General features: G+C 40.1%; 1 protein-coding gene across 2 annotated transcripts in view; it reads left to right on the forward strand.

Moving 5' to 3' along the window:
- The window catches only part of CNGA1 (cyclic nucleotide gated channel subunit alpha 1), a 34,518-nt gene that overhangs the window by 5,338 nt on the left and 14,143 nt on the right, over window positions 1–15,037 (forward strand). The window contains exons 2-7 of one of the 2 annotated variants that reach the window (XM_053901602.1): window positions 6,951–7,145; window positions 7,983–8,103; window positions 8,970–9,092; window positions 10,537–10,599; window positions 14,632–14,673; window positions 14,763–14,873. In XM_053901602.1, coding sequence (XP_053757577.1) covers window positions 7,997–8,103; window positions 8,970–9,092; window positions 10,537–10,599; window positions 14,632–14,673; window positions 14,763–14,873 — 446 coding nt within the window. In that variant the 5' untranslated portion in view covers window positions 6,951–7,145; window positions 7,983–7,996. The remainder of the gene's footprint in view (window positions 1–6,950; window positions 7,146–7,982; window positions 8,104–8,969; window positions 9,093–10,536; window positions 10,600–14,631; window positions 14,674–14,762; window positions 14,874–15,037) is intronic. The other variant, XM_053901601.1, reaches the window with a different exon arrangement.

The raw sequence follows: 15,037 nt of genomic DNA on the forward strand, positions 1-15,037 counted from the left end.
GCATTTATATAGCCCTTCAATATTGCTTTCGAGGTATTTATGTGAGTTTTTTCATTAGCCCCCCATAGAGAATCAATCATTACCATGGACAGGGCAGGTATTATCATCTCCACTTTACAGCAGAGGCGACTGAAGCTCAGATCTCTCTGCCAAGATCTCACCGGCAATTTGGGGAAAAGCTGGGGCCAGAACCAACATCTTTGCCAAGCAGGTAGTGGCTGTTTCCAGGCACTGGCTGCCTGTCTCTGGTACAGCCAGCAAAGCCTGTTCTGGATGGTTACACAACTCTGGGAGGATTATTAAATATTAAGCAACAACCTTAACTCTGCAACTGAATACTGAGATTGGGCAAGGACTGGGAAACATTATTTTAAAGAAAAAGTGCTGACACTAATTATTCTTGTTATGAAACAAAATTCCATTTAAGAATACTACCTTTTTTCCCGTTAAAAAAATAAATTAGGGGGCGCTTGTGTGGCTCAGTCGGTTAAGCGTCCGACTTCAGCTCAGGTCACGATCTCGCGGTTGGTGAGTTCGAGCCCGCATCCGGCTCTGGGCTGATGGCTCAGAGCCTGAAGCCTGCTTCCGATTCTGTGTCTCCCTCTCTCTCTGCCCCTCCCCCGTTCATGCTCTGTCTCTCTCTGTCTCAAAAATAATAAAATAAACATTAAAAAAAATTAAAAAAAATAAATAAAAATAAATAAAAAAAAATTAGGAGAAAATGCAGAAGCGCGCAAAGAAGAAAGTAAAAACGCTAATGATCTCACCACTGAAAACATGTTTAACATTTAAGTGCTTACCCTTTGTATGCACATATACACAATTTTTAATAAAATGGGATGATATTATAAATATTGCTGAACAATCTGTTTTTTCCTGCTTGACACAGTAGCATGAACATTTTTACAAGTTGTTACGTTATGCTCTTTAGAGAAAAAAATATCAAAATTTATCCTTTTATTATTAAGTTAATACATGCCTATTGTATAAAACTTGAATAATACAGAGAACAATAGAGAGTGCTCCAAAACTGTTGTTTACAGTGTAGTGCATATAGTTCTGCACTCTTCTATGAGGCTGAATTTTACTGGTTGCCTCGGCAGATGAGAGTGCCTTCTTTAGAAAAGCTTTGCCCTGTTGGAGAAGGGCACATCATTTATTTTAGAAGGTACATATTTTACTTATTAGAGCCAATATAACAATGTCCGAAAAACAAACACATCATTTATGATAATCATTTGGAACATTCACAAAGAAATCTACTCCAGAAAGCACCAGCACACAGCAATCCTTATACAAGCTGAATCATCCTTGGCCCTCTTCAAATAATTAGGTGGTGTGGGTGCTCTGACCTGCTTAATATGTAACTATCCTCTTTTAAAGATAATGTTTTTGGGTGCCGGGGGGGGGGGGGGTGGTGCTTAGTCAGTTGAGCATCTGACTCTTGATTTTGACTCAGGGCATGATTCCAGGGTCATGGGATCAAGCCCCTCGTTGGGCTCCACACTGGTCATGGAGCCTGCTTAAGATTCTCTCTCCCTCTCCCTCTGCTCTGCCCCTGTGTGCCCACATGCTCTCTCTTCCTTTCTCTCAAAAAAAGAAAAGTAAAGATGATGCTTCAAAGTCTGTGTACTATGCCGGCCTTGCAAAATGAATTTCTCAGGTCAGTTTTCAATTTTATCCAGAAGTGGTATAAAAGTGCTTGGGTGACATAATACAACCCATTATGGATCACGACATAGTAGAGATAATAGTTAACTGAGATTACAGGAGTCATTGCTTTGTAAGCCATATACCGGTAAACACGTATTGCTATGTGATTGAAGGGACTTACAGATTAGTAAAGTACACAAATGACATTAGTTGATGGCAGAATTTTATGTTTATTTTAGCAAAGTAAAGTACAATTAATAGAGAATCGGGGTGCATATTCACTTAGGGGATAGTAATAATGTCTGATGCCTAGCAGCCATTTATTAAACACATGTTCCATGTTGAATGGGTGAAAGAATCCAACTGAAGAAAAATTAGCCAAGAATATGAACATCTAATTCACAAAGAAGAAATCCAAATGACCAATGGACACATGTGACTTTTGCCACTTTACTTGTAAATGCAAATCAAAAAATTTTTACTCATCAAATTGGGGAAAACCTTAAAATTTGGCGGCAGGAAGGGTTGGTGAGGATGTTGGGGATATAGCACATTTGTATAGGGTTGGCAGGATACATAAAATGATATTCCACTTCGGCCAGTGATCTGGCTGGCTCTAATAACCTAAAACTAGAACTAGCCATTCCATATTTGGATATGTACATACGAACCACTCTCGCACATGTGTCTAAGGAGACATGCAGAGGAATTTTAATTTTGCTACAGCGCTGCTCACAATCGCAAAACACTAGAAAGAACCAATCTTTAGTTATTAGAGAGAAGAAATACACATAGAGAAAAGGAGCACAATACGATACACGTAGACTGCAATATTTACAAACAATATTATAAAAGGAAAAAGCTCTGTATATTAGCATACTTTTCAAAACATAATTTTGAGTGAAAAAAGCAAGTTGCAAAGTTATACACAGGTGAAGCTTTACATGCTTAAACAACATGTCCAAAACTATACACTGTTGGATGCATATGTAGGCATGCGGTAGGAAGGAGAATGGTCTGGAAGAACACACCCCAAATTTACAGTAGTGGTTGCTCCTGGGAGGTAGGGAACGGGACAGTAAGAACAGCACTGGGAGGTGGCAATTTCTTAAAGGGCTGTAACTTTAGGCATAAAGTTTTATTGTTTTTCACTTACCATAAAAGGTGTGGATGCAAATTTGACAAAAGGCAAAAGGTAATGATAATTCTCGGTGGTAGAACTATGGATGATATCACTTTTGTACTGTTTTGCATTTTGAAATAAGGGTCACTACGTGTATCCACTAAGTACCTAATTTATAGGATACAAAATTTAAAAAGTACAAAATATTGCCTCTTCCTCTCCTGTCATCTAGTCCCATCCATAGTTCCCCTTCTTAGAGGAAGGTAATCACTGGTACCAATTTCTTGGGGCATCTCTCCCTCTGTCTACACATGTGCACGCACGTGCACGCACACACACACACACACACACACACACACAGGAAATTATATATCCTTTTTCCCTGCACATGGTACTATATTATATCTTTGAGGACTTTCAATACCTGTTCATATAGAAGTGTCTTCTTATTAAAAAATTATTTTTAATGTTTATTTATTTTTGAGAGAGAGAGAGAGCATGAGCAGGGGAGAGGCAGAGACAGGGAGACACAGAATCTGAAGCAGGCTCCACGCTTGAACTGTCAGCACACAGCCTGATATGGGGCTCAAACACACGAGCAGCGAGATCATGACCTGAGCTGAAGTTGGGCGCTTAACCAACTGAGCCACCCAGGTGTCCCTCTTTGGGCTTCTTTTTTACAGCGTCTGGCAGAGAACTTTGTATACAGTACTTATTTATTGAATTGGACATAGACATTACTTTCTTGTTATGTATATATTCAATTTCATTTCATTTTCTACTTATTCATTGCTAACATACAGAAAGAAAATGAAACTTTTACATTGATTTTTATCCTTACCAAGTTTACTGATTTGTTTAATTTCCCTTTTTGTAGATTCTTTAGGGTTGTCTAATACACTATTATGTCATCTGCAAATAAAGATAGTTTAATTTCTTCACTATATGGATATCTTTTATTTTTTATATTTAAATATTTTGGGGGGCTTGTTGCAAGAGACAGCACAATGTTGAACACCTCTAAAATATCCTTGCCTTGTTCTTGACTTTAGGGAGAACATGTTCAGTCTTTTATCATTAAGTATGTTGTTAATTATAGGTTTTTTTGTACATGTTCTTTATTGGGTTGAGGAAGTTCCTTTCTATTCTGAATTTGCTGAGATTTTGTATTATGAATAGGTGTTGAATTTTGTCAAATGCCTTTTCTTCATCTGTTGAAATTATCATATGACTTTTCTCATCTTTCTTCTATTAACATAGTGAATTTTACAGACCATTTTTCAAATCAAAGTCTATATTTTTTACATTCTGTTATGAAGTTGACTTCTTGTTACAATAGTTGTTTGTGAAATTTGTCTTCAGGAATTGATTCTAAAGTTTTCAGATTTGTAGATCTGAAATGTCAGAGAAGTAACAGCGACGTTGAAGCCATTCCTGATAGTTAATTCATGTCTCTCGCTACTATAACCAGAAATACAGATATGACTGGGGTAGTGCACCAAGATCAATAGCATAGAGTAATGTTCCTTTAAGTGTGACTCAGGAACCCCTTGAAACAGAATTACTTATGGTGCTTGATGAAATTGTAGATTCGTGTCTACTCGAATTCATACTTCATTCGTACTCTGAGAGCAGGGCCGTGATATCTGCATTTTAAACAAGTTTCACAGGTATCCTTCCTACTAAATTTAGAGAATCACTGCTGCATACTAAATTATGTTTGGATGTGTGGATTTGAGATTGGGGGTTCACAACATCTTTATTGGATATAAAAGAGATTTTATTATTCTGATTTTATAGATGATAAAATTGAGGTTCAGTAAGGTTAAAAAAAACTCACTTGAGTTCATTCAGCTAGTGAGGGAGTCAGGATTTGAACCCAAGTTAGAGCCTGATGTCAATCAATAGAATAGATGACTTCCTGGGAATTCATAGTTTATATTCCAAATTAATTTTTCCTGAACTCTCCATAAGATTTTCCCTGTCATTTGCTTTGCTTTATCTTTGTTCGGGTTTTTACAAAAACCCTCATTTAAGTGAGAATTTTTTGTGATTCAGCTAAACATGAAAACTGAACCTTACTTTATTTTTTGAAAAGTTAAAAAAAAAGTTTATTTATTTTTGAAAGGGAGAAAGAGTACGGCTCGGGGAGGGGAAGAGAGACAAGAAAACACAGAATCCAAAGCACAGAGCCCGACACGGCTCGGGTTCAGGAATTGTGAGATCAGGACCTGAGTTGAAGTCGGATGCTCAACCAACTGAGCCACACAGACACCCCTGAAACTTATTTTTAAAAGCAGCTGTTTCTCTTTGATTCACAAATTTTGATTTAAAATTCATATTCGGGAAAACCAGCAAAGCAATGAATTCTCTAAAAGAAGAATCTTTTCGTTCTTTTCAGATGCCTTCTTAACAATCATATGATACCAAAAAGAGTTGAAAAGTATATGAAAAACGTCAACATTTACTGTTAAAAACCCTTTCCCAAGCAACAGACTAATTTTGTGTTTTAATACAATGCAAAACATTTTAATGTAAAAATGCAAAATAAAATACAGTATTAGCAGCTAGGTTCCAATAGCATACGAAAAGAGGAATTTACCATAATCAAGAAGAGTTTACTTCATAACTATTAAAATAATTCATTAATATAGTTCATCATGTTAATAGAAAAAAATTAAAAGGAAAAATACTATTTCTATAAAAGTAAGAGATTCTTTAATAAAAATCAATATTCATTCCTATTTCTAATTTTAAAAAATTGATAAAATAAGAATAAATGGAGACTTCCTTAACACGAGTCAAACATTTCTCTCAAACCAAGGGTTGTCACCATGCTTGAGGGTAAAATGCTGAAAATATTTGTTTTGTTTTTTAAATTTTTTTAATGTTTATTTATTTCTGAGACAGAGAGAGACAGAGCATGAGTTGGGGAGGGGCAGAGAGAGAGGAAGACACAGAATCAGAAGCACACTCCAGGCTCTGAGCTGTCAGCACAGAGCCCGACGCAGAGCTCGAACTCACAAACCGTGAGATCATGACCTGAGCCGAAGTCGGTCGTTCAACCCACTGAGCCACCCAGGTGCCCCAATGCTAAAAATATTTGTATAAAGCCCAAACCACACTTAGGTATCTGTTAAGACAATGTTGATATCAAGATACGTATTATGTTCTGGAACTTTTTAGTCAAGATAATTAGCCACCTGGGTGGCTCAGTCAGTTAAGCAGCTGTCTCTTGGTTTCAGCTCAGGTTATGATCTCATAGTTTGGTGAGTTTGAGTCCCATGTCCAACTCTGCACCTCTCTCTCTCCCCCTGTCTCTCTGCCCCTCGCCCCTCATGCTGTTTCTGTGTCTCTCAAAATAAATAAGCCCCTAATGTGGGGCTTGAATTCATGAACCCTACGATCATCACCTGGGTTGAAATCAAGTCCGATGCTTCACCAGCTGAGCCACCCAGGCGCCCCAAAAAGCAAATCATTCCTTAACATATTTTACTATAAAGAATGAAGTGTTTTATACATTTTTTCCATATCAAATGATTCCTTCTCTCTCTCTCTTTTATTTTTTATTTTTGCTTTTCTATGTTATTAATAACAAAGGCAAATTTGCTGCCCAAACCTAGAACTCAGTGGTAGAAAAATAACAAAGGAAATATCCCCAAGTCATGCAATAAAAACTTGGGAGTGCAGGCTAGGTGTGTGTTGTGGTGTAGGGGATGGATAGATGACCCGCCATCTTGGGAAGGTAGAGGTATGGGAGGTATTGAAGTTGTCTAGCACCCCACAGTCCTCCTCTCACCGCCTTGACCTTTTTTGGGTCTTCATCCCCAGACCATGGCACACACCTTCAGTACAAGAGCCGGTCAACAGTGGCACTTTTCTTGGAGTGACCAGATACTGATTTTTTTTTTTTTTCCTCCTGCCGACACTGGGAGCTTTTAGAGTGAGGAAACTTGGTCTGGGAGAGGGGAGGCTGGGATGGACACCCAGCACCCATCTCGAGGGATTTGCCTCCAGGCAGATTTGGAGGAAACACCATCGTGGATGAAAAGCCCAGGGGGCAGCGCGGTAACTGCCAAGCAAGCGGGGTGGAGGGGAGGCGCCAGCTGGGCCCTGTGGCCCGGCTGGGCTTCCAAGTCAATGGTCGCAAAGCAGCAGCTGTATCTCCCTACAGGCACACCGTTCGTGCCCACCAGGAACTTCTCGGAGGTTCTAGGCGACGTGGTTGCAGCACACCGGAGGTCCGCGGACGACCGTGAGAGGTCGCTGAGGGCAGTGGCGTGGTCTCTGGGTGACTGCAGAGCCTCGCCTGGAAGGTGATGCGCAGCGCGCCTGCTCTCCATTCAGCGCGTCTGTCCAAGAGCCAGAGGTTGGTCTCGAACTGCCAACTGCCGCAGGGTAGGACGTACCTGGGGGAATTCAGAATCCCTTCGTTCTGGGCATTCTCCTGATGCCTGAGATGGTTGCACGAGCAGCCGAGCACTATATGTAATCATTTAGGGGCCTTGCTAAGTGTGTCACATCCAGTTTTTCCTCCGAAGTTTAAATAGCGCTCAAGAACCGCTCCCCCCGCCCCCCCCCGCCCCCGCTCTGTTTTTTTGGAATGCTTATAGAAATTCATAGCTGATTACATTCATTTTGGTATTTTATTTTACTGCCTTTTATTATTACTTGTTTGATGTGTATGTGAGGTCCCTATAGTTTTGTTCTCTGACGACACTGCCTGAATATTTTTAAGCTGGGGTAAATTCAGGGGCACCTGGGTGGCTCAGTGGGTTAAGCCAGGTCATGATCTCACCGGTGGTGAGTTCGAGCCACGTGTGGGGGGCTCTGTGCTGACAGCTCAGAGCCTGGGGCCTGCTTCGGATTCTGTCTCTCTCTCTCTCTCTGCCCCTCCCCTGCTTGTGCTCTGTCTCTCTCTCAAAAATAAAAATAAACATTAAAAGAAAAAGCTGTGGTAAATCCAAAATTAAGAAAAAAAAGTTTACACCTCTGATATATTCTTGAATTAAAAAAAAAATACACAAAAAAACTGGCTAGTGGTAATGAAGGGCTTAGGCCACATCTATATTCTATTAGAGAATAAGTCCTATATATAACTGGAAATAAAATTATGATGAGAGCCTTAGATGAATGGTAGAGTGAAACTTTTGATTGTATATGTAAATATATAGTCTTTCTACTAAGAAGACTTTTTTCTCCCCAGATATTCAACTAACCATGAAGAAAAATATTATCAATACACGGTTCTCTTTTATAAACGTTCCCAATGTGATTGTTCCAGATATTGAAAAGGAAATAAGGAGGATGGAAAATGGAGCATGCAGGTAAATCCATGCATTGTTAATACCAGCCACCGCTAATAAATTTAACTAGGCTTGATTTCAGTTTAACTTTTAATTTGTGACTTTACCCTTTGTAATTTATTTGATTTTGTGAATGTGTTTATACTTTGGAACAGCATAACTTGTCTCACAAGTGAACAGAGATATTATTGTGGTGATTATTTAGAAGCACTTATGCCAGGCCTTTTCTCATGGGACATTTCAAATCTAAAGGGGTGGCATTGCCATAGATGAATGTGAAAATAATAGTGTGATATGCTGAATGTTTTAGAAGTATAATTTAAAGTGGCCACCCCATGAATGCATAGACATTTATACACATATATTGCATTTATTTTTCGTGGAAAGAAATGTTATTACAGGTTAGTCCATGCAAATGTATAATGTGACCTAAAAACATAGATATCATACTTTTTATTTGATAAATATTAACGTTAATCAATGCGTCAAGTAATAGAAATATGGAAGACCTAGAAAGTGGTTTCTCAACTACAATTCAGTAGTATGCACTGAATTATGTATATATTCTATCTAATTCCATGTATTCTAGAAGTTCTCATTTCCCTCTAATTAAAATGGGGGTAGGGGCACTCGGGTGACTCAGTTGGTTGAGCATCTGACTCTTGATTTTGGCTCAGGTCTTGATTTCAGGGTCATGGGATACAGCCCCACATTGGGCTCCGTGCTGGGTGTGAGGCCCACTTAAAAAAAAAAGAAAAAGCGTCATATGTTAATTTGAGAGGGAAGGAGAAAAGATGAGGCAGTGGTCCTCCTAATGAGAAACGTTATTCCTTCGTAATAATTTAAAACATTGATCTAATTCACCTCTGCCTCCTATTGGACTGTAGCTCCTTTTCTGATGATGATGATGATGACGACAGTGCCTCCATGTTTGAAGAGTCAGAGAATGAAACCCCCCATGCAGGGGATTCCTTTAGAAATAACTCACACAGAAGGGGACCAACACAGAGGTGAGCAGTATAATCTATCCCTCCGTATCTCTTTCTAAGCTATTATTTAGAGGAAAGAATGGTATTCTAATCCTCCATTTAGTGGGCTTGGCAATGCTCCTGCTACCCAGCCACTGTGCAGGATCTCAGGAGTAACTTGCTACTTATTCTTTTCCTCTCGTGGAAAGCACAGGCTGATGATTATCGATGCCCACGGGGCTTTGAGTCACAAACACTCTTGCTGATCATTTCCCTTGAGACTGGTCTCTGCCCCTTTAGAACCTGATGCCTCAGTCCTCTCTGACTTCCTCTGCCTTTCTGATCCTTCTTTCAGGGCCCTGAGGCAATGGTATGTGGGAAGGGTTGGCTGTCATCCTCTGAAATGCTGTATCCCATTTGCCCCTACTTTCAGGGAAGTCGAGCACAGGAGTGAGTAGCTAGAACAGAAAAGCTAAAAATCCTTAGGTAGGAAATGAAGCACTCATGAGAACTTCACACACGTGCCTCTAAGGGTGTGGGCACGAATGTGATTTTGGTGTGGATCAGGAGTTCCCATATTGTGGGACATATTTACTTTTTCTTTGCTTTTTCTCCCTCCTTTTTTCCTCTCTCTTTATTTCTGCTTCCACCAACAACCTTCAGTTTCCCCAGTGTTTTTTATTTGTCTTTTCTTCTCTTCCAATCTTCTCTGACAATCTAAGTCTTAGATGTCTTGCTGGCATCCAAGTTGCCTCACTTGAGGCCATGGAGGATGCTAATTTTGGGTGCTAGCATTGATTGATAGGTGTTTACTAATCACTTTGGTTCATCACATTGATATTTAGCAATTCAAGCTTCATGGAGGCTCTATATTTTCAAAATTTGTCTAGACAATAGTTAGTAACTGAAGATAATTTGTTCTTGAAAAAAATTTTTGTAATGTTTATTTTTGAGAGAGAGAGAGAGAGACAGAGCATGAATGGGGGAGGGGCATAGAGAGAGGGAGATGCAGAATCCCAAGCAGGCTCCAGGCTCTGGGCTGTGTGCACAGAGCCCAACACAGGGCTCGAATCCACCAACCGCAAGGTCATGAACTGCAAGATCGTGAACAGAGAGATCATGACCCGGGCCAAAGTCGGCTGCTACACTGACTGAGCCACCCAGCTGCCCTGATAATTTGTTCTTTAAGACTTCTTGGGGCACCTGGGTGGCTCAGTCAGTTAAGCATCTGACTCTTGAGTTTGGCTCAGGTCATGATCTCATGGTTTGTGAGTTCAAGCCCTACATCAGGCTCTGCACTGAAGGCATGGAGCCTGCATGGGATTCTCTCTCTCTCCCTCTATCTCTGTCCCTCCCCTGCTCATGCTCTCTCTCTCTCTTAAAATAAATAAACATTAAAAAAACAATTTTTTAAAAAAGACTGTTCTTTAATGGCATTATGCAGATGGTAACTATTATGATTTCACTGTACTTTTTCATTTTCCAGGGAGCACTACCTGCCTGGTGCCATTGCACTTTTCAACGTTAACAACAGCAGCAATAAGGAGCAGTAAGTACATTTACAATAGAAAACCAAAGCTTTGCTCTTAAAGAACACCAGTAAAATGTAGGAATATATCTGAATCTGCTATAGAGGAGAACTTTATTAGGAAAACTCTATTTAATGCAATGGCAATGGTATTCTATTATTTTGTCATGTGGTTATTTACTTCTGAAAAATGTGGCTACCCATATTAAAAGCAGCATGTATTTATGTATGTATGTGTGTTTAAATACATATAGAAAACCATGTCTCCTGTGTAAATGCAGTTGCCCCACCTGGTGGACAAAAATAAGTGAAATATCAGTAATCCTTTCCATTCTGAGCCAGTGTGCCTTAGGTCGATTCCTCAGGAGACGATCTCTGAGAAGGGAGTTAGGGGAGCAGAACGGGGCAGAGGGAGAAGTTGAACTTCAGAGAATAGAGTTGATATGCCATACGATCCCATGGGAAACTCTAGAGCAGGGATGGCCCTTCAGAGTTGTGTCATAGTTAGGCAGTAGAACCGGGCCTTTACCCTCATGCACACTGTAGTCATAGTCACCCTTATTCCTGATGGATTTCAGCCCCTTGTCACTGTGCCTTTCTTGAGTTATAGCTGCTGTATTTGTCCATTTACCACTAAAACTGGGCTGGAGAACACCAAAGGCACCAGAGTGGATCATCTATGTGCCAAATACATCCCCCTCGCCCACTCTAACACAGCAACACTATCTAGTTCTGATTAAAGAACTTGCCTCATGCCTTGCATGAGGGGCCTAAAGTGACTGGGGAGCAGTCATAGCTTAATGTTTAATGGGACACCTACCGTGTTCCCTGGAAGACACGTGACCTATCTGGAAGCCTTTAGATCCACAGAGCAGAAAGTTGTGAGAATGAGAAGCACACATTTCCTATGTGAATCACTCCTACTTCAACTCCTTGGTTCCCAGACCCATGCATGGCCATTTCCTTTTCCACACAAAAGGGATGACTGGGCACTGCTTGGAGCTGTGACATTAGAAAGATTAACTTTACCATTGTCTTTCAAGGTCACTTCTAAGGAGGGCTATGATATAGACATAGCCCATTTTGGCTTGTATCCTGATGTCAAGCTGACCCATTCATCGACCAGATCATTGATGATGACCTGTCCTGTAAGACCCACACATACAGCCCTGGTGGAGAGTTGAAGAGTAGAAGCTGATGCAATGGTGGTAGATGACATGACAGAAGGGTAGTGAGCACCTGCTCAATCCCAGATATACCACTTCATCATGTGATAGATTGCTGTACAACCTCATGACTTGTTAGTTCTGACAGAATCCAACTCATGGTCAACAGTCATCTTCTGTTCCATGGTTAGTCAGTCCTCTTTCAAGGCCCTATTAACATGATGCCATTGATATAGTGGACCAATGTGACGCTCCAAGGAATGTCCAGATAGTCCAGGTCCCTCGAGGCTGTGTCATGACATTAAGCAGGACAGATAACATAGCCCTGGAAGAGACTATAAATGTGCCATTTTCCATCCCATAACTATTTCAGATCCTCTTCCCTGATAGTGATAAAAAAAAAAAAGTAACACAGTCACTGTGACTGGCCCAGAACTTTAGGTGTATGGTTTAGATAGCACAAATGCATTGTTTTTCACATTTGCCACAGGAGCCACAATTGGGGCTGCTATGTGCTTGATTTTCAGTAGTCTACTGCCATTCATGAGTATCCATGTGAATTTTGTAGGGACAAGACATTAAATTAAATGTGGGGACTACCACCCCTGCATGCATTAGGTCTTTAAGGGTCTCATTTTCTTTCCCTCCTGTTTAGGATGCAATATTGTTTTCGGCCAGCAGGTAGGAGGCAGCTTGAGAGCTTCCACTTGGCCCTCCCCCTTATGATAGCTCTTACTCTACAAGTTAAGGAACTAGTAGGGATAAGGGTTCTGCCAATGACCAAATATATGCATCCACTTACATTCCAGTTAACATTGAGGAACTGGAGAAATGACCACAATAGGGGTCCTTAGATCCAGTGGAAACCCCCTAAATTGTAAATCATACAGGATTCTGTTATTAGTAGGTCACCATATGCTGCCCCCCACTTTAATGGGAGGCATGATGACACTTCAATCCCTGGGTCTCAATAACAGCTTGGGTCTTTTGCCAAACAGTCTTTAATGTATCTAGGTACTCCCTCTTCTCCCAGCGTATAGTCACCTATGTAAGTGACCATGGGTTTTCTCTGGGGAAAGACTGGGGAAATCATTACTGAGTATACTGGTCATGGTGTTTGCAGAGTCTTTCTTTATGGGGGCTTGGCTCCCTCTTCAGTCAGTGGTTTCATTTCTGAGAACTGGCTCAGGTTTAGAAACTACTCATAAGGTTGTGACTTTTTATCCGGTTAAGTTGCCTTCAACCTCTTAATCATCCATACCTGATATGTTTTCATTGTATACATTAAACAGTACCCCAACAAACCAAAAGGATGCCCATCTATCTAGGAATACAGTATACAATTAACTTCTTCTATAGCTGTCTATGAGTTAAGCCCTCTGGCTACCATGCTCACCTTCATGGTAATTATAGTTATTGGACCCATCTCTCCTCTGATGTGTAAGCACTGCCACCGATCTCTTATTCCCAGGTTCTGTCATCTCAGTTGCTCTCAGGGAACCCAGTTTTGCACCCAGTTCAGCATCTCCCACTACCAGCTCTGGCTTATAGAGGACAATACCACTGAGTTTCTTAATGATGCTGGTGCACCTCTCACCAGCATATTCCTTATCATTTTTGTGTCCTCTGAGCCCTCTTAGGGACCATAGTCAGTTGGTGGGTTATCTTCCTTACTTGGTATGTCCACTTCAGCACATCACTTCTCTCAGTCTCCCTGATACCTTCCTCCACTGTCTGTCATGGCACTTTGTAATTTCTATTACACTTAGCACAAATCATCATTTTTTCTGAGCTTCTGAGAGCCATCCCAGCAGTGTGTTGGCACCATTTCCATGGATCTGGGCTAGGGTGCTGAAGCCTATAACACAAGAATATGCTGTCATGGCAATAAATTCTCCCTTGTCCAGTTTTATGTTCTGTTCCCCTTTGTACGTGACAGTCTTAGGTGCCAAGCCCCATGTCTTTATCTAATTTATTTCATATTTCTCCTCAATAGCAGCATTCTACTTTTCCTGGGCTATTGATATGCAGACTAAATTCACTTGTACATTTGCACCTGAAAATTTTCTTCCTTTTAGTGTCCTCACTCTTCTCAACCACTCCAACTCTTACCCATGCTTTGAGGCCTAGCCCTATCTCCCTTTAACATCCTCTGACTACCCTAGTGGTAGTGCAATGCCTGTTCATTCATGTCTGAATAATAAACTTTCCCAAGACATCTGAGCCAACAATGGCAGCCTGTTTTGACCGTCTGACTCCAGAATCCATTCTTCAGCTAATAGAACCAACTGGAGGAAGGAGCCTCAAATCGCATAATCTCCACTGCAGAAGAAATTGTATATAGAGAAAAGGTGATCTCAAATTCAGTGAATGATTCTAAGAATTGGGATTCCACTGTGTGGAGTTTTTTGACTACTCATAAAAAATTGCTTCAGTCAGGATTACCCTTCTAAAGAAAATTGATGGCATTTTCTTGAAATTCTCCAAGCTCTTACTCAATAATAAATACAAGTGATATCAAGAAGCTTACATTTTAAATAATAATTTTTTTTTGTACACATGGAGACTTTTTGAAAGTACACTCTTGGGGGTTGTTGTTTTCTAAATTTCCCTTGTTGGGTTTATGCCTTTATCCACCTCCCTTGTCTTCAATTTTCCATGCGTACTAACCCAGGAATGTTTGTTTGTTTGTTTTATTATCTAGGTGTAGACCTACACCTAGTTTTTGTATAACTCTCCATAAGAAGACCAGATTTCTAGTTCTTAGCACGCGGGCAGGTCTCTGAAGACAAGGTTCAGATTTCTTGCTCAGTAGAGAGGGAAGTAAATAAGAATGGAAGTCAGGATGTAATTTGATTGTGTGACTTAGATATTATTTCTTCTTTAGAGAACCAAAAGAAAAAAAGAAAAAGAAGAAAGAAAAGAAGAGGTAAGTTAGGCTTTGGCATGAATGATCCCAGATTTTTCGGCCCATAAAATTTTCATATTTTATTACTGACTACATCTCTCACTTTTCAGCAAGTCAGATGATAAAAATGTAAATAAAAAGGACTCAGAGAAGAAAAAGAAGAAAGAAAAGGAAAAAGAGAAGAAAAAGAAAGAGGAGAAAGGCAAAGATAAGAAAGAAGAGTAAGTGTTTTTACCGGCATTGAAATTAGGAATGAATTTGTAATGGATTTTGGATGCAAGGATAATTTCCTAAAAGTTTATAATTATGAAACCTTGTGTAAAAGACTAAATAGATTGTTATCTAATGGGAATTAATTTTTTTTTCTTACTTCCTTAAAGTGACC

Source organism: Panthera pardus, unplaced genomic scaffold (assembly GCF_024362965.1).
Source record: "Panthera pardus isolate Hobbes unplaced genomic scaffold, ASM2436296v1 HiC_scaffold_13, whole genome shotgun sequence".
NCBI classification, from domain to species: Eukaryota; Metazoa; Chordata; class Mammalia; order Carnivora; family Felidae; genus Panthera; species Panthera pardus.